Raw genomic sequence first — 26,136 nt, forward strand, 5'->3', positions numbered from 1 at the left:
CCCACGCTCTCCGCTGACAGTGAGCGTAGCTACTGTCACGCACTGGAGTGTGGTGCCATTCAATCTGAGAGGTTAGCCTGTGATCTAATTTACCCAGAGCAGTCACCTCAGGAGCACTTAGCTTTTATACGACGCTCGGGACTAGTTTTAACTCGTTGTTAACAGGCGACAAAGGGACTTGACAAAGATGTCCAAAGACACGGAAGGAAAGAGTGAGAAAATTATGGATATGGAGAGCAAGGTTCTGTGGTACCCGGATTCTAAGAGGAACACACAGATGGATAAGTTTAGGATACAGGTCAACCAGGACTACGGGCTTAATCTGGGTGAGTGGGGTCAGAGGGAGGGAGCCAGACAGGCTCCAGAGTAGGTGTGCTGGAGAGAATACAAGTCGGATTATTGAGCCTACGAAGCTGCATAACTCAGCCAGATAGAAAAACAGAAACGAGCAGCATCTCTCCCTTTTGCTATGTGTCAGTTCATGTTTTAAAGGCAGTACGTTACCTCACAATCGGCACAGTGTAGTGATGGCTTGCGTGGAGCATTTCAAGCTAGCTTATTGCCATTTGAACACATGTAAAGAACATGTATAGGCGGTGAATCAGCATAAACAAATCTACGAATTTATTGTCTTAGAAGAGTTTTATTAAGGATGACCTACAACCACTCTGACACTCCCTGTTCAGTAATTATTAGCCGTTTACAAGCCTGTGGTGTTTGAATTACTTCCAGCTCGGAACTGAAAGACTGCGCCTGCAGAGCTGCCAGGATGGAAGAGAGCGGCCTGTTTCAATGGTCTTTCTAGTACCGTGACATTTTAAAGAAACAGGATTAAAGGAATGCTGAAAAACATGGTCAGCCGGCTAATGAATAAGTAGAGAGGAGACGAGGATAGGATTGATACATCAGTGTAGATAGCCGGAAGGAATGTGTAATTGAAACAATAAAAATAGTATCATCCTATTTTCAACGTGCTGATATCCAGATTTCTATTTTCCTTAATCTGGTGTTCCTAATTTCACCAGGTGTTCTGATCCTTACAGTATTCCTACAGTGATTAAGTAGATCTCATGGACAGCAAAACCTTTCCTGTAAATAAAAAGATCTAGTTTTCAGGAATAAGGACCACTTCTCTCTGCTGAAGGTTTTCCCAGATAAATTGCAATTTTATTTTGAGTAAGGATTTAGGAAAGAAGAGATACCAAAATGTTTCATATCAACATGTTTCAGTTGGTCTAAGCCTAAGGGGTGCTTACACTAACGTTTCCTCTTATCTCTACAATAATACAATAAAAATTGGAAACTTTTGTTCTCAAATAATGACGAATCTTTTGTCTTCTAGCCAACTACAGTGACCTGTACCAGTGGTCAGTGGACTCCTACCCAGAGTTCTGGGGAGAGGTTTGGCGCTTTTGTGGAGTCGTGAGCTCAAAGCCATATGAAGAGGTGAGTCCAACCTTCATGTATGTCATAACCTAAAAATGGGAATAGAAACATGTGTGTATTTCTTATCCCAGTTTTAAAGCCAAAGACTACATTTCTAAACAGTTTAGGTCACTAAAACATATAATATTTGATATTTTACTGTACATCAATATAATGGTCATGCTAAACTGAAAACCCAACTAGAATTGAAGTAAGGTTCAGTGATTTTAAATTATGATAATTATATAATTTCCTGTTTCATCGTCTTAATGCTGCTTAGTTCCAGGATATACCCTCTGACGTGGGTGTGTGAGGTAATAAATAGTGTCTCACACCGTAGTGTGTAGTTCACACGCCCCTTCTGTACACATGGTTAATGTTTCCTCTTCACTCTTTTGTCTAAGCAGACAATAAATAGAGGACAGGCAAGCAATTAGCCAGTCAATCAAACGTTTTGTTACAGTCTTGCACTGTGGGCTGCACTGTTATATCCCAGTGTTGCCTTGGAGTTTTCTAGGAAATTGTTTATCTTACTTTTTAAATTTTGTCCGCAATTCTTAAATTTTGTTGCAAATACAGTAAAAAAACAGAAAAGGAGAGCATAGCAGTTGTGAAACATTATTGTCTGGACAATTTCACGAGAAAGATAGAAAGCATCAGAGCTTCTCTGATGTGTCGCTCCCCTCCGTGTGTTTTTATCAGGTGGTGGATGTATCCAAACGCATCTCAGATGTTCCCGAGTGGTTTAAAGGAGCTCGGCTCAACTACGCTGAGAACCTGCTCAAACATGCAGACCATGACAAAGTGGCTCTCTACGCTGCAAGTATGTATATACTTAAGAGTATATTATGCTGATGAAGGTATAAGAAATTAAAAAGGACAGTTCTGATTTATGATGCTTTAATGGGGGATAACTTCCCTAATCCTGGCGCCAACTCCACACATGTTAATGGGAATTTTTAAAATGACACCACAAGGCACCGTATCACACAGATTGTAATTACTTAGTGATTTATTTGATTTTCGTGTGTGTTTGAGCTTTTTTTGTGGAGAGTTGGGAGGGTAGTTGGGCACAGGATTGATGCGTTGTTGTGCATGAAGCTTCATACGTCACTTTGTTATTAGATTAACGGTTCTCTGTCAGGTACTAATGGATAGGTCTGCTTTTATTGCTATGTGTGCATATATATATGAGGCGAAGTGGGCCCTTGCTCCTGTGTGCAAGCTCCCTCAGGAGCTGTAACACAATTATAAGAAGCCCCATTGGTCACAATGCTGTGCAGCCTCTAAATGTCAGTAAACTATTACTTAGAGAGATAAGAGGACTCTTCCTGTCTGTGGTACTGGATGATGTTGCTCTTTCTTTCTTTCTTAAAAATCTTATCTTACCCATATAACTCAATTTTCTGGAATGTGCGAGATGCCAGGTTGTGACATCAGATACACTGGGCAGTCACTACCAACTTTTTTTTGAATGAGAAGGATAACAGGTGCAAAGGGGCATGTGATCTTCTTGTTCTACCCTAACCAAGCAGTTGTAAGAGGCTAAACCTAACCAAATAGTTTTAGTGCTTAAACTCAACCAGTGGTAGAAAAAGGCTTTTGAAGCTGATAAACCTGCAATATGTGCACCACTCCTCTTGCAACTTTATTGCAACAATATCAAAAATCAAGTGATTAAATTCCTGTTTACTGATTTGCATATTAACCTTTTGGATGTTACAAAAATTTAATTTTGTTTCTGTGTAGGTGTCTTAAATTTACTTTGTGTTTTTGTCTATCAGAGGAGGCAAATGAGGAAATTGTGAAGGTGACTTTTGGAGAACTGAGGCGTGATGTGGCGTTGTTTGCTGCAGCCATGAGGAAGATGGGAGTCCAGACTGGAGACAGGGTCGTAGGTGAGTCTCGTGTTTAAAGCCTGGTAGCCACACACTGGTTGATAGCTCATAAATTAGTTCACTGTGATGTATTAGTTTGTTTCCATTTAACTCCTGTCCTTTACAACCTCTTCACTTCATCCCTTACTTCTCTGTCAGTGTGTTCCATGTACTCACTGGGAAGGTTGGCTGGCTGTTTTGGCTCAGGTTGCAGCCTCTTTCTGAATGGCACCATTTATTTTTTCAAAGTTCATATTTGTATAGGGAGGTGCTTGGTTTTTTTCAGCCACCACCATTAAGTTTGTTCATATAGAGTTAAGAGTTCAACCTTCCAGTGAACAGTAATCTTAAAAGTTGTAATGCAGTTGTTTACATCTCTCAAGTCATTTTTTTAAATTAAGTATTTTATGGCTAAATTAAGAGGTCAGAGGAGACTGGTCAGATTGCTTCAAGCTGATGGCAAAGCAAGTCAAATAATCACTCATTTCAACAAAGATATGCAGAAGAGCATCTGTAAAAACGTGGAACCTTGAAGCAGCTTGGCTACAGCAAGAGAAGACCACAGTAGGTCCCACTCCTGTCTAAGAAGGAAGCTAAGAATAAGAAACTGAGGCTACAGTGCGCATGGGCTCAGAAAAATTGGACAATAGAAGATTGTTTAAATGTCAGAACATATCTGAGTATTGTTGCTGACTGTGTCCATCCCTTTATGGCCACAGCGTACCCATTATATGATGGTTGCTTCCAGAAGGATAATGTACCATATTACAAAGCTCAAAAATCTAAGACTGTCTGAATATAACAGTAAATTCACTCTATTCACCATCAGATCAGATCTCAGTCCAATAGAGCACCTTTGGGATGTTTGGGATGTGGCAGACTGGTAGATGTCATGGAAATGAGTGTCTATTAACATGTCTATACTGTGGTATTATCAGGGAGTTCAGTTATGCTAGGATTTTTCAGATCTTAGTATGTGTAACAAAATATTCTGACCATCATCAGTAGGGTGCTAGAATCCAAAGTCATAAAATAAATCAAGGAGGGGTTTCTGCTTTTGTTACAAGGCAACAATGTGGTAAATCTCTAAGACTGTTTATGAGCTTATTGTTTGGTTTCTGAGCTGGTCCTGTTGAGGAACGGTCAGGGTGTATATGAAAGGTTCTGGCTATGTGTGTTCAGAAGGAAGACGAATATTGCGGTAGGGAGATCCATTAGCTAAATGACCTGTTCTCTATGGGAATCTCATTAGAAAGACGAGAAGGATGGAGAAAGGCAGAGGGGGGCTAGAGAAACAGGGAAAAGGAGAGAGACCAGCTACATCATTCCTTTTTTCTCCTTTATCCCAATTACTTTCCTCGCATGTCTAAACAAGAGTGTGTGTGTGTGTGTGTTCAAAGTGTTTAAGACAGAAATGTCCTTGTCCCCCAAGTTGTGACTGAAATGTCCTGTCAGTGTCTGTAATCCAGGAGATATATAAGCACTTAGCTGATGAAGCCTGGCATGCTTTATAGTGGACCCTGGGCCAAACAACACACACACACACACACACACACACACACACACACACACACACACACACACACACACACACACACACACACACGTATTCTCCCTTTCATGTGCTTTTCATTGCTCTCCTTGGTCGCTTTAACTTCAGCATAATCCTACACTCTGTTAAGAAGCCCCTGTCTTGCATGACCACCATTCAGCCGCTACTTCTTTTGATTTTTGTGTTATTTAAACACATACTAAAACTAAACTAAGTATACGGAGAATAAGTGTGTTTCAGTTCTAGCAATTGCAGTGTAGTTGCATTTATGTATTAAGCTAAAACAAACAGAAGGTTTAAAAAAAATTGCTATTGGCTACCCTGTTAGACTTCCTTGTCCAAGAATAGTTTGGTTTTAATTTGGTTGGTTTTAATACTAATATTAATATTAAAAAAACAAAAGGTTCTTATGTTACCTTACTACTACTGAGAAGTATTAGATCACATCTCTAAAATAAAATTTGTTTTATTTATTTTTATTTTATTATTGTTAATTGTAGTAACGTCTCTGGTTTTACAGATCAATTTTGACTCGTGCGTATTTACTTTAAGAAAAGGGTTTTTAAAAAAAAGTGTTTCTATTTTTTTATAAAAATGTTTTGTTTTGGACAATATTAAACACCAGTGTTGGTGTCTATAAAAACACATGTTGAAGAAAGTGGAGTGGTGTCCTTTACCTGCAAAATTTCAGGGGGCAGCTCAGATTAAAATCTATTTGCTTGGTTGTGTTTTTATTTTGCTCACCATGGTACGTTTCCTCCTGAGAAGTTCTTGTCCAACATCATAGATGGCAAACAAATTGTTACATGTGATATTGTGACCCCTGCAGTCCAGTAGTCATATCAAGGACTAGACGTTTTCCTTTCATTTTCTCAAGGAATGCCACTCGCAGGTTTGCCTTTTCCAAAACTTCCAGTCCTCTTCAATTCCATGCATAGCTGGTTTTTGATTGCATCACATTATGTCATATTCTCCTGACTTGCTGAGCATTTATTGCCAGAAGGAGCATTTTCCATGGAAAGGGGCAAAATATTCATCTACTGTCACCTCTGGCCTTGGGTTGAACATCAGTGAAAGGAGCTGGATCCATCTCTTCCGTATATCCCTAATGTGAGCAAGCTTGTCAGATGTTGCTGTTGTTGTAAAATCTGAGGACGCTTGATATTATTCTAAAGGTCTGAAGTGATATTGTTGCCTGGAAAATTTGGTCTTTAAGTGATGATGTATGAACACTGCTTCTGGGTCCAAACTACTTTGTTTATTAAGGCTGTTGTGTTTTTAACATGTTTTAATGCTCTGTATCTTGTTCTATTTAATCTGAACAAGCCCCTAAAAAAAGGCAGTAATCATTGTTGGCCTCTCTCGGTTTTTATTACCACTATTCATTTTAAAGCTCAGTTTTTAAAACCTTACCATGTAACTACAGCCCAGCCCATGCAGCAGTAAATGAATGACTAACCTCGTCTTGTGGATGGATTATCTCAGTTGTTCTCCCGACTAAATTTTAGTCCGTTTACAGCATCTTTTTCCTGCCATGCAATTACATTTGTCCCTAACCATCGGGAACCCTCACGTTAACTTTTACTGAATGGAAAAAAGTTAGTGTTCATCCTCATGCTTCACTGTGTTTATATGAATGCTTACCATAGCTGTGTAGCTATCCACCATGTAGCACATCATTATAGACCAGCTACCTCAACTTTGGTAGCCCTACAGAACGTCACCGTTGTTTAGTTTTTTATCTTCATTTATGCTGGAAACAATATCAGAGCTGTACGTTTAAAATTTTTAAGAAATCCCTCAGTCAGATCATTGTATGTTATGTTTGGGTGAAAACTAGCGATCCAACTCCCTGCTAACGTCTAACTCCGTTAAATTTCATAAATTCTGTTTTCGATGATGCCTGGATGTTAAACTTGATCGTTACACCTGGTGGAGCAGCCTCACTGATCATTTTTATTAAAGGTGAAAAACAGTTTTTAAATCTCAGTGATGCTGCAGTGTTTGTTTGACTTTGGGACCTGAAGCGGAGTTTGGATCCGGAAACAGCTCATGAACTCAAACTTAAAGACCAGATAGTTCTGCCTGTTGATGTTTCCCAGTGATTATCAGTGGTGTCGTTGCTGGATCTGTACATTCCATCAAAAGGAACACCAGTATAGGGCTTCAGGTAGGGCTGTTCGATATAACGATATATATCGGATGATGTCTATCGTTTCCTAGCACGCTATCGTTAGTTTCGTGTTGTTGCAAATAAACTGTTTACAGCAATATCTTTTCATCGTTTTGATCGTAACTGTAGTGGCTATATTCATTTCTTAAAGTTCTTTCTTTCTTATATTTAATATAACCACACTACAGACGGACAAGCACCTGTTTTTACGTGTTGTCGTTAGCAACAATGATGGTAAAACCATCGCGTGGCTCCGCCGTCCGCTTGTTTGTTTTCCACGTAAACCTTTCACTATAAAGCTCAAGATCCTGTTGAGACTTTTCAAAATAAACTGAATCCGGTGAATGAGTATGCAGAGAATTTACGGATGAGAAGCAAAAAAGAGCCGTCAAGTGCTAAAAAAATAGACTCAAACGTTAGAACAGGCCTTTCGCCACAGTACACAGTGTAATAAATACTCACAAAGAAAACGGCGGCCGTTACAACCTATGTCTAAAAATGTGTAGTTTCATCATGCATCAGTTAAAACACTCGACTCCAGCTACACGACGCCCATCTGGAAACACTTCATGCAAGTCGAGCTGCCCGAGATTCACAGAATTTACAGAAAATGTTACATTTTTGTGATTTATATCGTTGTCAGGACGATAAATGTCTCATATCGGGATATGAGATTTTGGTCATATCGCACAGCCCTTTTATTCATCATCACTGTCATTCTAAATGTCGCCATTGACTTTTTTTCCTTCAAGGTCTGTGATAGCAGTGGTGACTTTCTTTGGTGACAATAGCATAAACCGATCAAAACATGTCTTGGTGTCACTTATTCTTGTCACAGCAAACTGGGTAATGCCAGAGGTCATTTGTACCCCTGGCATTACCCAGGGGTACATGTACCTCCTGGCTTACATGTTGCCCTGCCATGTAAGCCAGGAGGTACTGGATCCAAAAGATATAACCACTTGGATTTGTATGTTTCAGCAGAAGCAGGAGCAGCTTCAGCACCTGTTACCTCCTTATCAGATGTATCTATATTTATCTAAATCGTCGTCCTGCTCAGAAAGAGGGTCATCCATATTGCTGTTGATGCAGAAGATATGATCCAGAGCTTGATTTGTTGTAAATCTTCTTATTTTTGTATGCTACAGCCTGGAGATTTGTACTCTGCAAGTCACCAACTAAACTGAGTTGGTCCGTACATTACATATCTGTACATTTCCATCTGGAGATTTTCAGTGAGGCAGTGGGGATAAAGGGGGCTGTTTGTTCAGGGAAGGAGACAAACAGGTAAATAGAGAAGCCCCTAACTTCTCTCTGACAGTGTTGGTGAGCTCAGAGTGTGTTCATGATTTCAGTTTTAGCACTTTGATTTTTTTTTATAGTGTTATATTATAACTGGTTCAAAACCGACAACACAAATATCCTAATTTTCACCAGAGGATTTTATAATTTATTGAAATTGCTCTTTTCTTTTTTTGTTTTGTTTAAATAAAGTTTAATTTGAGACTCCTGACAAAGTCAAAAGCCTTGATGCAATAAAATGAATTTAAAAAGCACTTATCTACAAAACTTAAAAACGGGAATCACTTCACTCAGCAATTCCCAGCTTATTTAAAACCTTGCAGGCTGTATTCAGTATATAGTTTTCAGTTTTACCCAGGTATTTACTTAAATAATTCTTTTGTTTTAGAAAAGAAAGCATCATCGAATCCTAGTATCCAGTGTGGTTAAACAACTGCATCACACTAAAGTGCTTATTGTCAACATGAGGAGAAATTTGTCTCTAATTCATTGCCAACATGCACGTATACTTGACAGCTTAGCATGCATGAATAAACAGGTAGGGCAGTGTGTTACACTGATGCGTAAGCAATACTCTCACAGTGTAACAAAGTAGTCTTTCATAATAACAGCCACAGAGGTCGTCAAACAGGATTTTGTAGTAAGAATATGATCCGTGACGTAATTTGCTCCCGGCTAAGGTAAGGAGATATTAGTCTAGGAGCCAACGTAGCAGGGTGGTGATCTGTCAGCCCAAGATGTTATCAGGCAGTATCAGCATCCTTGTTGCAGCAAGAGTATGCATAACAACCATAAAAATCAATTTATACATGGAGATTATCAATATAGTTGCTATTTGTCTTTGACCAGTCAGCTTGTCTAGCAGGAACTACCAGTTGTTTTATGTTTTATTAGTTTAGATAAGACACATTATGAACAGCTCTATGTTTAAAGGTAGCATGGTAGCTCCAGTCATGTGTTTATTGCTACTTTGTCATGCATGTCATAATGATCTAGCTTTTTTCCTGCTCAAATGAAACATTGATCACCAAAAATCAAATGCAGTAGATTTGGTAATTTTCTGAACTTTTATGATGACTGGAGGCTGGAGGGAAGTTAATTTGAACAGTTTACAGTGGGATTGTCCCAAAAACACAAAATTAATTATTTCTTCTTTAATTATTCTCTGTGGGCTTGACTTAGTCACCATTTCACTTATTGATCTGGGAATATGTCACTGCAAGACAGTAGTTATGGTCTCAGTTCAACTTGTTCAGAATGAAATATGCCAGAGTATTTCCTCGCTCTTCTTTGTATCCAGATTGTTTTATTTCACTGTCTCTCTCTCTACACGTGTTTCTTCTTCATTTCTTTGATGTTTTCCAATATTCTGTCATTTAAGTGTGTCATTTATGTGAACTGACTGTGAAGTTTTTCAGTATGACTACAGATAAGACTACAAAAGACCAGCTGTTTTATTGTACTAATTTTGGATAGCATATGACTACAGAGCTTGACAAACAAAGCTAATTTTTGCTGCTTTGAAATCAGATTAATCTATGTGCATTCTGTCTCTGAAGTGTTCACTGTGTACTTTTACTACTTTTCTATATCTTTATATTTTTAAAAGTCATCATATTGATGCAAATTTTTTAATAAGGAAACCTTCATTTAAAATTCTGCACTGAACTGTATTATCATCCTCTCTCTTCCCGTGTTAGGCTACCTACCCAATGGTATCCACGCAGTGGAGGCAATGTTAGCAGCAGCCAGCATCGGAGCTATTTGGAGCTCAACATCTGTTGACTTTGGAGTCAATGTAAGGACTTTCCTTTATTTCTTAATTTATATATATTTGAGTCAGACTTTTATTCCCCTCTGCTGTATTAAAGCTGTAATAAACCAGCTGTATTTAATCTGACATCTTAGATGTAGTTTATATATTTGTGGATGTAAGTTAGGTAGTAGTATACCTGTAGCAGTATTAGGGTTGTTGTATTATATTTCCTCTTGGTCTTTCATCTGCTCTTATTGGAGGATCGGGAAGTAAACCTTGCCTTTGAGATTTCTTTCCCAAAAGTCTTTTTTTGCCTTTGGTCTCGGTATTTTTTGAGCTTCTACTCCCCCTACTGGCAGAGCCGAGAATTACCATTGCAACCATGAAACAAACCTGTGGATTTGGATTCTGCTCTACTCTTGTTTCCTTTTTGTTATAAAATGTTTTTATTTTATTATGTATGTTATTATTCTATTTTATTATTGTATTCCATTATTATTCTAGGGGGGTTGTTTGTTTGTTTATATGTTTGTTTTTTCTCTGGAAGGTGTGTGTTTTTCTCAGAAATAAGGGTTTTATGTATATTTGTTAAATTCCTAAATTTGAACTCTGTCCTTCTCTTTTTTTCAGGGTGTCCTTGACAGGTTTTCTCAAATTCAGCCTAAACTGATCTTCTCTGTTGCTGCTGTAGTGTACAATGGGAAAACACACGACCACATGGAAAAGCTAATTAGTGTTGTGAAAGGTTGGTTTTCATATTGGAGAAAGACATTTACCAGCAAATTATGTATATATATACACATGTATGTACAGTGGGGCAAAAAAGTATTTAGTCAGCCACCGATTGTGCAAGTTCCCCCACCTAAAATGATGACAGAGGTCAGTAATTTGCACCAGAGGTACACTTCAACTGTGAGAGACAGAATGTGAAAAAAAAATCCATGAATCCACATGGTAGGATTTGTAAAGAATTTATTGGTAAATCAGGGTGGAAAATAAGTATTTGGTCAATAACAAAAATACAACTCAATACTTTGTAACATAACCTTTGTTGGCAATAACAGAGGTCAAACGTTTACTATAGGTCTTTACCAGGTTTGCACACACAGTAGCTGGTATTTTGGCCCATTCCTCCATGCAGATCTTCTCGAGAGCAGTGATGTTTTGGGGCTGTCGCCGAGCAACACGGACTTTCAACTCCCGCCACAGATTTTCTATGGGGTTGAGGTCTGGAGACTGGCTAGGCCACTCCAGGACTTTCAAATGCTTCTTACGGAGCCACTCCTTTGTTGCCCGGGCGGTGTGTTTTGGATCATTGTCATGTTGGAAGACCCAGCCTCGTTTCATCTTCAAAGTTCTCACTGATGGAAGGAGGTTTTGGCTCAAAATCTCACGATACATGGCCCCATTCATTCTGTCCTTAACACGGATCAGTCGTCCTGTCCCCTTGGCAGAAAAACAGCCCCATAGCATGATGTTTCCACCCCCATGCTTCACAGTAGGTATGGTGTTCTTGGGATGCAACTCAGTATTCGTCTTCCTCCAAACACGACGAGTTGAGTTTATACCAAAAAGTTCTACTTTGGTTTCATCTGACCACATGACATTCTCCCAATCCTCTGCTGTATCATCCATGTGCTCTCTGGCAAACTTCAGACGGGCCTGGACATGCACTGGCTTCAGCAGCGGAACACGTCTGGCACTGCGGGATTTGATTCCCTGCCGTTGTAGTGTGTTACTGATGGTGACCTTTGTTACTTTGGTCCCAGCTCTCTGCAGGTCATTCACCAGGTCCCCCCGTGTGGTTCTGGGATCTTTGCTCACCGTTCTCATGATCATTTTGACCCCACGGGATGAGATCTTGCGTGGAGCCCCAGATCGAGGGAGATTATCAGTGGTCTTGTATGTCTTCCATTTTCTGATGATTGCTCCCACAGTTGATTTTTTTCACACCAAGCTGCTTGCTTATTGTAGATTCACTCTTCCCAGTCTGGTGCAGGTCTACAATACTTTTCCTGGTGTCCTTCGAAAGCTCTTTGGTCTTGGCCATGGCGGAGTTTGGAGTCTGACTGTTTGAGGCTGTGGACAGGTATCTTTTATACAGATGATGAGTTCAAACAGGTGCCATTCATACAGGTAACGAGTGGGGGACAGAAAAGCTTCTTACAGAAGACGTTACAGGTCTGTGAGAGCCAGAGATTTTCCTTGTTTGAGGTGACCAAATACTTATTTTCCACCCTAATTTACGAATAAATTCTTTACAAATCCTACCATGTGGATTCATGGATTTTTTTTTCACATTCTGTCTCTCACAGTTGAAGTGTACCTCTGGTGCAAATTACTGACCTCTGTCATCATTTTAAGTGGGGGAACTTGCACAATCGGTGGCTGACTAAATACTTTTTTGCCCCACTGTATGTATGTATGTATGTATGTATGTATGTTTACTGACAGTAGTTACAAATCAGAATTTCTGCACAACTTGCTGGCTTTAACTATGTTTGAGGATTAAAGAGAATATAAAACATTAGCCTTTTTCGCTCTTTCTTCTAGGTTTGCCAGACTTGCAGAAAGTCATTGTGATTCCTTACGCTCGCACCAAACATGAAACTGACCTTTCTAAAATCCCCAACAGGTGTGTGTCTGTAAATATAATTACACTGTTTTTAAACTGAGAAACAAAAAGAGACATGCTCGACGTCTATTTTTTCACAGTGTATTTATGGATGACTTTTTGGCATCTGGGCGTGGCGAGGGTGACCAGTTCCCTCAGTTGGAATTTGAGCAGCTTCCCTTCAATCATCCTCTTTTTATCATGTATTCCTCTGGAACCACAGGAGCTCCTAAATGTATGGTCCACTCTGCTGGGGTAAGAAACACAATGGCTTGCACTTGCTCTGAATTAAAAGTCTTTAGTTTAAATACACAAATACACAGTATTTTTCACATACATAAACACAAGCACACTGCTGATAACTATATAATAAAAAAAATCACAATGCTATCACTGATTAAAGCCCATGGGTTGCTGTGTATGCTTGTTTGTCCTTGTATAACATAAAACATAATTGCTGTTTTTGTAGCTCATGCTTTGTTAATGCTCCACAAGGGGTAGAGGCAGAGGCAGCTGTCTCACTTACTTAGAAAAAACCCACTCTGGTCACATCTGTTTGCAAAGCTCTCCTGGGCTGACCCATGTATAAAGAGTCTGATCCTCTCTAAAAGACTAGATTAATGTTTTCAAGAAGACAAATAGGGAAAATCTTAAGGAAGCATTTGTTCAGTAAAACATCACATCATCATTAGTCAAACATCAGCGCATCAGTCAGCAGATTGCAGATTGATGCCCAGTTGTCATGAGATTATGGATTGCTGGATTTCCATCTTGTCAACATTGAAAGCATTTCTCATTTATGCTGTTAAACTTTAAAACAGAATAAAAAAAAATCATTTAGTTGCTGGATGATTTGTGATGTGTGCTATAGAAATAAAATGTCCGCGATTACACACATCCTGCTTAATATGAGAAAAAACTGTTTTTATGACTTGGCAAAATATGAAGGCTTATTAATGTTATGATATTCATTGTGTGAGTGCAGATTACTTCATAGTCTTATATGTATTGTTCTTTTTTGAAAGGGCATTAATCCAATTTATTATTTTTTAATGCTGTTGAACATCTTACTGAGATCACTTTTAGCATCCTAACAAAGCAGCTCCAGTAAGACATCTGCTGAAGTGGTCTGTCGTTTCATTCCGCTTCCCAACACAAGGTGGCAGCAGACCTCCATCAGCAGATCCTAAAAAAGGTTACTTGCTCTCCAGAGAGTGCATGAATGACATTTCCCTGCAACATACCACATCAGAGGTAGGGCTAGTGTGAGAAGAATATTTGATTTCAAAAAGACCACTGGACTTGGAAAGCTGGAGCACTCACCATTTCAAAAGGTTTAACCCACTCAAACAAATGCATTCATGCATTTTCACTAAACAGTTGGTCTTGCACTCTGTCTGTCTGAGGGAAGTCTCCCCCCAAAAACAGAATTTTTTTTAGGACTTTTTCCGTTATCTTGTAATAAAATAATTGCGACATAAGAATACAACAGTGAGTTAGGCTCAGCATATGAACCAGAAGAAATGGAAAGCATACTCTGAGAGAATGTGAAAGGTTTCTTACCGAGGGCTCAGGTACACTACAAGCCACATTCCAACAGCACTTTATTCTTTAAAGGCTTTTACCTGTCATGCACACACTCACATCCTGATGGGTGCATCAAGAGCAATTTAGGGTTTGGTATTTTGCCCAAGGCCAACTTGACAGCCGGGGATCAAACCACTGACCTTCCGATTAGTAGATGACCCGCTCTACCACCTGAGACACAGCTGTGCGGTTCTTAAAAAAGAAAAAAATTCAATTACATTTTTAATGGGCTCATACTTTGCCTCTCTGCACCCAGTTTTTTTCCTTTCGTCCTTTTGCTGCTTCCAACTTGGCTTTTAGTCTCTCACCTTCCTTTCACATTGGTTTTATGCTCTAAACTTGCATTCCTTTTTCTTAGTTCTTCTTTTAAGATCCTCATCAGGTTAGTTTCCCTCTGCTTTCCCTTCTCTCTCCTACAGTATAGCTTCCTTTTCTTTCTTTCCCTTATTGTCTCTCGCTCTGTCCCCTTCTCTTTCCTTTGCCCCCCCCCCCCCTTTCTCCCCTTGCAGCCGATAATTGGACAGTAATGCGTTGGTGAAAACATTTCGTACTGTGACGCTGGCAGTCCTCTCTGGCTCAGCCAATTAGCCTGGGTACTGTTGTGCTTTCTGCTTTGTTACGGCTCTGTTAACATGCTGTCAGTAACAAGATGGCACGCACCAAAGGATGGGTATGGCAGCTGAGTCCAGCTAAAGACTATATGCACACACAAACACACGAATACTTGGAGCACCTGTATTTATGTAAGGATGGGCTCAAAACCGAAATACACGGTCAGATACTTGCGTACCCTTCACCAGCAATAATAATGTACCCAGCTGTGATGTGCTGGAGACTGTAACACTTAACCACAAACTTCCCTTTTAGTCTAAAAATAAAGTGTCATGTGTCGAGGCCTTGTCAGAACTGTTGCATAGAATTTTTTAAATATGAGTGACACGTGTCAAATTTGTGTCAGCTCAAATGAACTAAACTTTACTCACAGATAATAATGAGATAAATCGACCATTAGATCATTAGATTACTCGTTAGTCTCTAATACTTGTTGTCTTTTTAGGGCTCTCTCATCCAGCACCTGAAAGAACACATTCTCCATGGCAATATGACCAGCTGTGATGTCATCATTTACTACACTACGGTAAGCTCACAACCTGTTCAAAGTGACACACTCATGGTTTGAATATTTTCAAATACCAGCTGGTGTGTAATGTTTAAAAGTTTAACTTTTCATGTGCAAGTCGGGTTGAAAAGTCTGAGATTACGTTCTTTTACTCATGTTTTTTTTTTTAAAGTATTCATTGGATTATGTGAAAATCTGACAGTTTTTTTTTTTGATGTGGTGTCCAAGCGTGCACCAACTTAAATTTCAGTGAAGTTCCAGCTATTGGATTCAAGTAATCTGTTGAAATATATACATAACAATCTTTAGTCGATGTACGGTATCTAAATAGCGTATTTTATTCCTAAAAAGCAGTCAGAAGGACAAATGATAATTATTTAGAGCAAGTCAGAAGATAAACATCATGAAAAGCAACAACTCATCAAATGTTTGGCAATACCGGCGTAAAATAAATTAAACTTCTTGAGACATTTTCTTTAAACTGATTAATTTACTGAGTTTCAGCAGTTTCAGCGGTTTTGTAAAAGTCTCTTCACTGACAGTTTTTGTGCAGCAGAACCAAAATTCACTTTATTCGCATGTGAAGACAGGTGCCAAAGCAGTATCTCAGCATGCAGTAAAATGAGAAAAATAATCAGGTGAATCACAGTCTGCTGCAGATGTCCATTTTGCTACACTCTGCTTTATCCGTGTTAAGACGAAAGGTGTTTTATACCAGATAAACTGACCACTGTGTTTGCATGTGTGGTCTTAGACTGGCTGGATGATGTGGAACTGGCTGGTATCTGCACTGGCAGTGGGAGCCTCTGTTGTTTTGTATGATGGTTCACCACTAATGCCGACTCCCAATGTACTGTGGAACCTGACAGACCAGTTGGGGTGAGTTAGCCGCGCACGCACGCACGCACGCATGCATGCATGCATGCACGCATGGGGAGGATAAAAAAGGAAATGACAGTGGCTAACTGTGCTGAAAGAGGATATGCTCTTTGTACTTATTATATAAGTTGTTTTTAACATTTTTGTTTATATTTCTTAGCGTTTTCAATGTTTTGACCTGCTGAGACTGTACTTTAGTAAGTGAAGCTTTAGGTTTTGGCACCAGGGCTGAAATGATAAACCATTGTGCCTTAATTGTCTAAAAAATGGACACTCCAAATTCTTAATAGATCGTACTGACATCTATTGTAGCTTTACTGGACCTGAAGTCTGGGAAACACAGCATTCTTAATAAGGGATAAGAACAAGTGAGTTTTCCTTTAACTGTATAGTGCTGAGAAAATAGATCTTAAGAATACAGAGAAAATCATACAGTTTTGTTTTTTGGGACCCTTGTAAATGTTCACACAATATTTAACATCAGCATTAATATTTAACAATTAATATAACTTATTACTTATGAAATTAGAAGAGATAAAGGAAAATCATCTCAAAACGAAGGATTGTTTGTAAAGGAGGAAATGGAAGAAATGAAGGGAACATATAGTGGTAATTGAGATAACTGTTATATTTTTGGAATATTTTAAACAAATTTATATGAATAAAAAAATATGTTTGAAAAACAAAAAACAAACAGGTTTTTAATATTTCCCAAAACTTGTCATGTCACAAGCCACCAGGCAGCAGCTATGTGACAGTTTTACCATGTGATGTATCGGTATTTGGACCAAACATAATTATAGTTTCACATATCTCAAAAAGAAACCAGCTCAAACTTACAAAAGACACCCCGAACTCCATTATTGATCGTCACAAATGAGCTGCCTTGCTGTCATTTTGAAAGTGCACAGTGAAGTGTTGCGCTCAGCTGAACAGACTGTTCCAAGTCAGCAGGGTCAGCAGTCCTTTAAGCTTTTTGATGTGGAGATTGATGGTGATGTTCATTTGGATGAACCTAAAAACCCATGCAAGACAAACGCAGATACCGAAACCTGGATCTGGGTATTCAATTCAGAGGACGTTCACCTCAAAGGATGCACAATGTGGATCATATTAAGACAGGAATTTCATTTCATTTTTGAATGTCATGCCCACATTGGAAACATGGTTTAGAAGCTCGTCAAGATTTATCAAATTCAGAGATTCAATGTTTGTTTTTTTTTTCCCACTCTAAATTTGCTTCCACGAGATAAATTGATAATTTAAAACAAGATTTAAAGGTGAGTTTGCTACTGGGATTCGAGAGTTTGTTCAGTTCTTCTGTCGTTGCCCTGTGACATCAGCGATAACCAATAGGATCGGCGTCAGAGAGGTTAACATACACTCATTAGGGTAACACCTTTAGCCTTTTTATGCACGCTCTTTACTTTTCCCTTAGATCTAATTGACTACATTGTCAACTTATTTTTTTCTGTGTAAAATATCTCATCTGTCTGTCCTCCACTCTGCATTGTACTCTGATGCTGAAGCAGAGTTTGTTTTGTTTTTTTTTATGAAAAAAAAAAATGGTGCGGGGCTAAGAAGTGATAAACAAATGTATCTGCAAATCTACACACATTACACTCCAATTTAAAAATTAAACGAGCAGTCAGAAATATCCTTCTGTTTCTCTCTCATTTGATGATTATAATGATGATGGTGATGTTTATTGATCGGTGTTGTTGCTCCACTCTAAAACTTAATTTGAAGGCATGCAGAAGTCTGGGCATGAAGTTGAGAAGGTGTGTGCGAGTGTCTGTGCACACAGAGATACATCTGTGTTGCACGTGTCAGTTATTTGTAGATATGCAACATGAAACTACAGCAAGGCAGAGGAAATTTATTATGGATCTTATAATATTTGTATTAATTTAATGCATAAATTGGCAAGCAGTTGCCAATCGCTTTGACCCGTGTTACTCCCTGACATCATCATCCACCAGCACAACCTTAAACCCCTGTTATCATTTGACTGCAGAAGGGATAAAGACCAAGGATTCAAGTGTATGCATGCAGAGAAGCAATTAATTGATTCAAATATGATAGAGAAGATGGTCAGCACATATTTTTCCTCATTGTTTGCTATGTAGATCTTCTCAAAAGCTATGCAAGTGCTCTGCTCCAGTAGATATACTCATAGCATTTCCAATTAAAATGCTAGTTTTAGGACATGGCATAATGGTCTGTGAGAAAGTGGAAAATAGCAGGGGATAATTGCCTGCAAAATACAATATACAAGTTTCCAGCAGTAGTATGATATGCTATTTTGACCAGCAGTATATTTGATCATCCACTGGAAACAAAACTGATATTGAGTATTTTTGATAGATTCTGAATACAGTAATTTATTCATTAAAAATAATATATGATAATGGTCTCTCTGTAATAACCTACTGCCACAATTTTAAAGAATTGAGATTATAGTTAGAAAGTGTTCAAAAAGTGAAAGATAGAGATGATAAAGATGATAGAGTAAACTGTATTATGTAACTTGCCCCAAAGAAATGCCCAGTAACACTTAATGGTTTATTATTACACCAGAAATATTTGCTTTTCTTATACTTAGTAGCAGTCCATCTACATGGATTGTGAATTGCATTTAATTAAAAAACAATGTCGCTTATATTTACTAGCCTGTATTTAGCATTTTTGAGCAATTGCACAATTTCGAGCAACAGTCATATATTTTGTTATGTGGGGTTCCTGACTATAACTGTGCGTTATTTTATATGCTCAGCCAGGCTGTAGTTGAAAAAGAAATGTACTGTGGTCAGCAAAAGCAAAACCCTTTAAGGTAGCAGACCCATCTTCAGAGATGGCATATTGCCTTCAGCAAGAATTGGAATAATGGGGAGAACATTTTGACACATGGGGAGTAGCTCAAGTGCCAAGAAAAAGTACTCCTGCAGAAACTATTAACAGGATCAGTATGTAGGTCCTGACACCAAATTTCATTGTTAGTAGTCATTTCAATGATTGGATATATTAGGATCTATAATCTTTAAGTTAAACATTCAAGATGTCAGATTTTCAGTTTTAATTCAGGAGCTTTAACAAATGTATTGCATTAGCTGTTTAGAAATTGCAGCCATATTTGTTCATAGTTGTAACTGGACAATTGACACACAAGCAGCTTCATTGCCAGATGAGGCCTGTGCCCTCATTATTCCATCACAAATTAAACCGATAAAAGATCTGGAGTTGACTCAAAAGTGCAGAATTTGTAGCATACTGGAAATTAGGTTTAAAGAGATTGATGCAATTAAAGAAGGCTCTTATTACTGTAGGTTAAAACCTAAAATAAATAAATCAAAGAGATAGAAAAATTTTAACGGCAAAAGGCCCGAAAGACTACAGAAACACAACTAAAGCAGATAATCGCATAATTATTTCCTTTATTAAGAAAACCGAAATCAAGAATACTGGTACTCTGAAGCGTATCATTGTCAGAGTCTACAATCAAGAGATGTCTTAATGGCTATAAATAGAGTGCAAACCACTGGTTACAGTCAAGAACAAGAAGAGCAGATTATAATTTGCCAGAAAACATCTAAAAGTGTCCGCACAGTTCTGGGGGAAAAAAGAAGCAAAATGACAAAAAAGTAGAATTGTCCAGATGCTTATGGCCCTGTATGTCATGGAACGATTCAATGAGCAAGGTAAGAGTGCGGTTAGCAAAAATACCCACGTAATTTAATGAAAGACTACCACCATGACAGAAAGATGGATAGAACCTTTTAAACTGTGTGAAGATCAGCTAAGAGCTGATGTCAGCGCTATTAGCAAGTTTCTAGTGCTATGTTTAAAACAAAAATCCTCTGGGAAAGACTGACATGAATTTTTTCACAGATTGATCTTCTCAATTCAAGGTGGACATTTTAATTTGGGACTAAATCTGCTAGAGCCCCAGGAAGTGTGGAACATACACTGAAGCATCCCCATTTTGCCTTGAGTTTTATTGGTTAGTGTTTCATGATAATGATTTAACAGCTGAATTTATGCTGAATAAAATAATTTTAAATTATAGGAAAAGATTAGCAGTTGGAGCACATTTGCTGTGTTTATGATGTGGAAAGAAAAAAAAAAGGTGAGGGGAGGCTGAGGTTTGTGGAGCATCTCTGTAGAGATGTTTATTTTAATTGGTTGCACATATTGATTTTGAGATGATCCGTAACAAATGTTGGGCATTTTACTAGTTCTTTGTGTACAAGTAAATTGTTATGGTTATGAGGCAGAAAAAAATCTACCACCAATACTTCGAGACCACATTGTTGCAATCCAGTCCACAAAATGCCACATATAAATCACATAAAAATATCTGTCATTAATTCGCTTCAATTTTGATCTCAGTCTCCTATTTTAAATGTCATGAAATTGTTTCTGGGCCTCTAAATTTCTGTTTGTGTTGCTAGGCAACATCCAGATAAACTGGAAAGGGTTGACAAGGCTGGAAGACTAGTTCTGAATTCCACCGCACAATATTATTAAAAGAGTATTATGTTTTCATGTCTCCTCTTTTCTTCCCTGCAGCTGTCCCTCAGAAACATCCTGTAAGCTTCATTAGAGATAATAGTATTTTTAGAAGTCTTCTCTTTCTGCTTCTGAGTTAATTTCAGTGTTGGGATTCAGGCAAATATCAGAGACATTTAAATTCTTATTAAAAAGCTATTCATGTTATCTTTTAGTTGTGGCAGTGACACACACACACACACACACACACACACACACACACACACACACACACACACAAATAGCTCTAAGATCTTTTGCCAAGTATAGATCTTCATAGCCTAGTATCACATTTGCTATCTTAATCCAAAGGTAATACTCTGATTGCAATCAAACTTTCTAGGTGTGCAGTTATGCAGCTGGGTTACTAACCGATCAGAATATCAATGGTCATGAAATGAAATAAAATTCAAGAATTTTTAGAGCTTGGAAGGGAAAATTACCACTAGTAATGGGTCACAATGGGGCTTTGATGAAAAGCAGAAAGCTGTATTTACTTAGGCAGTGGTAAAAACTGCCAAAAGCCATGAAGGGATCTGAATACCTAAAAGGACCCAGTGATGGAAAATGTTCATTTGGATGTCATCTCTAAAGTAAAACATTCAGACAAGCAAGAAATACAAACATTTAATTGAATGGAAGGCATTCCAAGTCTTTCAAGGAAGAAAGTCAGTCACTAAATGTATTACAGTAAGGTGTCATACTTTAGTTGATTTACCAGCCAGAGTGAAAACTGAATTAGCATTATTTCTGAGGAGAGCCAAAAAAAAATTCTATTCAATGGGTTCTATGTATGAAGTGGCCACAAGATTTATTCAAGGGTTTTCCCTTCAATCTTTTGTTCATTATGTTTTGAACTACTATGTCCAGGAAAACTCCTCCTCCACGCTTGTGCCAGCGACTGCCGTGTGGAAGTCTTATCTTTAATTACTGCCAGATGAAATTCTCAGTTATTTATTAATTTTATTCTTTGGAAGAGATTCAGTACAGTACAGACAGTTTAACAGATTGCATCTTGCCAGCTCAGCTACAGTTTTAGACATGTGGGCTTAACAATTAAAATATCCACTTCTTCAAGCTGGATCCATCTATCTATCGTACATGGTAAATAGTTCGTACACAGAGCTTTCTACTGTATTTGAGCACTCAAAGCTTATCTGTAATGGGATTTTCTGGTATCTTCAAATCTTTAACATAATTAATTAACATAATTAACAATTCTTTTACATCCAAAATGCAATATTTACCTTATAAAGAATGTCACGACTTTAATTTTGAAATCCAGGTTACCAGGTTATGTTGATTTAGCAGCTTTAGAGTGTAAACTATAGCAATTACACTAAAGTTTCACATTTGAATAAACAAATGTACTGTCAAACAGGAGTTACTCATTGTTCTTTCTAGTCTAACGCACATGCGAAGAGGACAATGCTTCATATCTCTAACATATTCAAACAACTTACTGTGATGGAGAACAAGTGTGAGAATAATTTGTAAACTCCACTGACAAGTGGAGCTTCAATTGCTACATCACGACACGCGTAGGGACACATTACCATGATAATTGCTCAGAGGTGCTCTTGTGTCTGATTGCTGCTGAGTGTCTTTTATTGACTTAGTAGCGTCCAGTAACATGTCTTCCCTGAAACAGACACGGGTATATTTGCACATGCTGTCACACACTCTGACAAACAGAGACTCACAGCTTCTCCTCCACCCTCCATCCTAAGCACCCAATTAGCAGCTACACCTGGCCACCTGCCTCCAATCAGAATAGAGAGACTGTTTCCATGGTAGCCAGAAACCAAAAATTTCATATGCGGATCAGAGATGATAGGTAGGATGGATAATGACTGTCTGTATGTAGGTTTAGAGAACAAAAAAGGGTCTGCATGCAAAATGCAGAAAAAACGTCCATTAGTCTATCGATATGTCTAAATTGCTTGGTGTGTGATCTTCTTCTTTTTTCCTTTACACTAAAACAAGCACACTATATTTAATATTTAAAGGATTTGATACATTTGCAGTGTATTTCACTGGAAATTATTTTGTAAATTCATTTGATGAAGTACAGATTCTATGAATTTAAAAAATCGATTTTTAAAAGAACTTAATTAAATACTGACAAAATAATACATAAGTATTATAAAGTATGTTGTTTTCTAATATTTTCTTCTGTTTGAATCTTCTTAGATTTCTAATATCATGAAATATATTATTACCTTATTATGAACCACACTGTAAGTGAATGAGAAGTACAGCTTGAAAGCACACGTCTAAGGCGTAGGCACTTTAGACACTATAGTTCTACTTTTGTACTTTCTATACTTTACGTTCCTCTGTTGTCTTCCCAAAGTCTTGTAAGTTTCCATCTTAAATCAAATGCTGGTGGAGAAGGACCTTTTGAAAATTTAGCATTCATTTTGGTTTTCCATCATGTACAGTTGGTGCCCTTGAGGTATTATAGCTGTGCCAAATGGGTGGTCCACAAAACACTGAACACTGGCATGCTTTCAGGACGACAAGAGTGAAACACAGTTTTTGTATGAATGTCATAAACCATTGTTACTGGTCCCAGTTCTTCTTTCCCGGATTTGCAGAAAATGGCCATCCAAGTCTGGTTAGGTCTGATCACGTCAGATAGGTTTAACATTTAATGTTACACATAGTGTGATATAACATTAGACTCACAAGGTAAAACAAGATAAAACACTTGATTCAGTGTGAGTTGGCAGTAAGAGCACTGACAACAGTTGCGTAATCATACTTCATGTTGCATCTTGAGACCGTTATCAAATCCTCACTCTCTTCATTTACCCCTATCACCACTAATCAAAACGAGCCACCGAGAGCAAAGGAGATCTTGCACTGCAAAACAATTCCTGATTATTGTTCATCAAGCTGTTGTTTTGTTTGTTCTTATAGAGACAGCCCTTTTTATGATTGACATAAATGGTTACCATAGCGATGGATGAAATTTGATTGATTTAATGTCAACAAAAATAACTTAAAAAGACAGCAAGACATAGACTGAGACACAAATAAACCCATTTACAGACAGGCTTGAAAAGGCCCTTTGTTTTAAAATTAAAACTGCAGGGGAACACAAAAGTGACGTTTTGTCGCTTCTTACCATCCACGTTTCCCAACTGTTGTCAGCTGTCAGGGTGACATCAATTCACGCAGACAAAACTTTCTAAAATTATTTTTCCCAGAATTGTTGTGAGCAACCGTTGTGTTGTTACATTCTCATCTGAACAATTTTCTTGCAAAACATCTAAAAAAGAAGCAATTTGTCTTTTTTTTTTCAGCTCTCTTTTGTATTTACCCAGTTGAAAGTTGTCCATGCCAGTTTTTTTTCCCCCTTTCTTTCCTTTTTAAAATGTTATCTGTCTAGAAGGATGAGCACACAAGCTGTTTTAACATCACCTTCCTTTACATTTACACAGTGGCACACACTCCCCTGCTGGGAGCTTCCTTGTCCAACCAGACTACTGAGCAGCTCCACTGGAGCACATGGGATTAAGGGCAAAGGTCTGCTGAATAACTGTTGCCCTTTTTATGTTTTTGCATTCAGAGCAGATACAATGAAATTATGCCTTGTCTGCATAGATTCAGGGCAACAAGTGAAGCCATGTTACAGTTCAGTCTCAGCACCAAAGTCTTAAGCAGACTGGCAGGTCTTTCAAGTATCACAAATATTGTATTCAGAAGTTACTTGACCGTTGCCTTAAAAGTAATGTACGGTGATGTTAATACAGATATATAAGGGCTTTATTGCACTCATGCATGTGTTTCTTGGCAATGGATTTCATGGGACAACTGAAAAATGTTTTGAAACCCATAAAGAGTAGAGTACTTGCAAACAATCTGGCAAATGTTACGAAGAAGATAAGCTTAACCTTTTTTTTTTTTAAACCAAGAAATGTTGGTTTAAAACGATGTACAATGTTTTTGTATCTAAATAATCTTCATACTATTTAATATCTAAAGTGTCACATTTTTAGAATTCAGAGACCCCCAAAAATTGATTCTCTTCATCTGGATGCAGCATTTTCAGTGTGAGAAACATTTCGTCACTCATCCAAGTGACTTCTTCATTTTCATTGCAGGTTTTCCCAACCTTTTAAACATTACATTTACATAATGACTGAAACTAGCACCACTGACTAACAATGGGCCATGAGGTCCGTTTCATGATCAATAATCTGAAAATTGTCATGGCCACTGGTCAATGACCATTGATCAATTGCCATGAGTACCATTCATAGAGAGTTGGTGAATTACTGCAATAACAGCATTGTAAGGTGGTGAAAGATGTACCCTTACGCCCCCTCCTCGATTCAGAGATGGTCTTTCCCTTTTCACGTAAATGTCCTCCTTGACTCCTTGCTCAAATCAGCGTTCCTCCCTGTCCAGGATGTATATATCCTCATCATTGACAGTGACTACTGGCCTGTTGGTGTAACAGGTGTCACAGATTTGTGAGGGTTTTATATACAAAACTCCTTGAGAATTTAAAAATGCTTCTCTTAATATTTGCAGTTGTTCACCGCGTCTCTTGTTTAAAGATATTAATCAAAAGCATCCAAGAACTAAAACAGGATATGTTTAATTGTGTTTGACACACTCAGGAATATCCCAGTGATGGTAAAGATTGTGATGTCACAAGGATCATTGGCAGCTTTGTGAATCTATCACTTATTCATCCATCACTTTGTCCAGCAGCATCTTTCCAAAATAGCCAGCCAGATTGCAGTGAAACTTGGCAACAATATTTATGCCACCCCCACTCATAAAGTCTGCTAGCTTGGTTCTGTTGTTTGGAGTTCCTGCTGTCACAATGCAGAATATAGTACATGTATGTAGGAGGCCTTTTGCAATGACTGTCAGTGTTGGCAACACTGACGCAAATTCTTTCTTCTTTTTTTTCCTTTTTCTTCTCAAAGTATATGAGAACACTCGCTACTTCTGGCAAACTGAATAATGTTTATCTTTTTTTTTTTCTTCATCAGCATCACTATCTTTGGTACCGGGGCCAAGTGGCTGTCTGTGCTGCAGGAGAGGAACCTGACACCCTGTAAGTTGTGTTCATGGATAGAAGAGAGTAAAATAAATATGTGAGCATGGTCACAGACATATAGACATACACACCTACTTTATGAGAATGGAATTTGTAGCAATAAGAGCAGATGGACACAGTAATGATTATAATAGTAATGTTGTTTGACTCTGAATGTCCTTTATTCCATTAACTGGATGAAATAACAGTTTGCCCTATGTTCTGGAGTATGACACTGAAT

General features: G+C 38.1%; 1 protein-coding gene across 1 annotated transcript in view; it reads left to right on the plus strand.

Moving 5' to 3' along the window:
- Positions 1–26,136, plus strand: part of aacs (acetoacetyl-CoA synthetase) — a 39,417-nt gene continuing 13,281 nt past the window's right edge. Inside the window, exons 1-11 of the mRNA XM_026187180.1 lie at positions 1–326; positions 1,343–1,446; positions 2,128–2,248; positions 3,210–3,323; positions 10,030–10,127; positions 10,716–10,830; positions 12,639–12,720; positions 12,801–12,954; positions 15,344–15,424; positions 16,161–16,285; positions 25,849–25,913. Coding sequence (XP_026042965.1) covers positions 188–326; positions 1,343–1,446; positions 2,128–2,248; positions 3,210–3,323; positions 10,030–10,127; positions 10,716–10,830; positions 12,639–12,720; positions 12,801–12,954; positions 15,344–15,424; positions 16,161–16,285; positions 25,849–25,913 — 1,198 coding nt within the window. The 5' untranslated portion in view covers positions 1–187. The remainder of the gene's footprint in view (positions 327–1,342; positions 1,447–2,127; positions 2,249–3,209; positions 3,324–10,029; positions 10,128–10,715; positions 10,831–12,638; positions 12,721–12,800; positions 12,955–15,343; positions 15,425–16,160; positions 16,286–25,848; positions 25,914–26,136) is intronic.

The sequence above is a fragment of the Astatotilapia calliptera genome, chromosome 12 (assembly GCF_900246225.1).
Source record: "Astatotilapia calliptera chromosome 12, fAstCal1.2, whole genome shotgun sequence".
NCBI classification, from domain to species: domain Eukaryota; kingdom Metazoa; phylum Chordata; class Actinopteri; order Cichliformes; family Cichlidae; genus Astatotilapia; species Astatotilapia calliptera.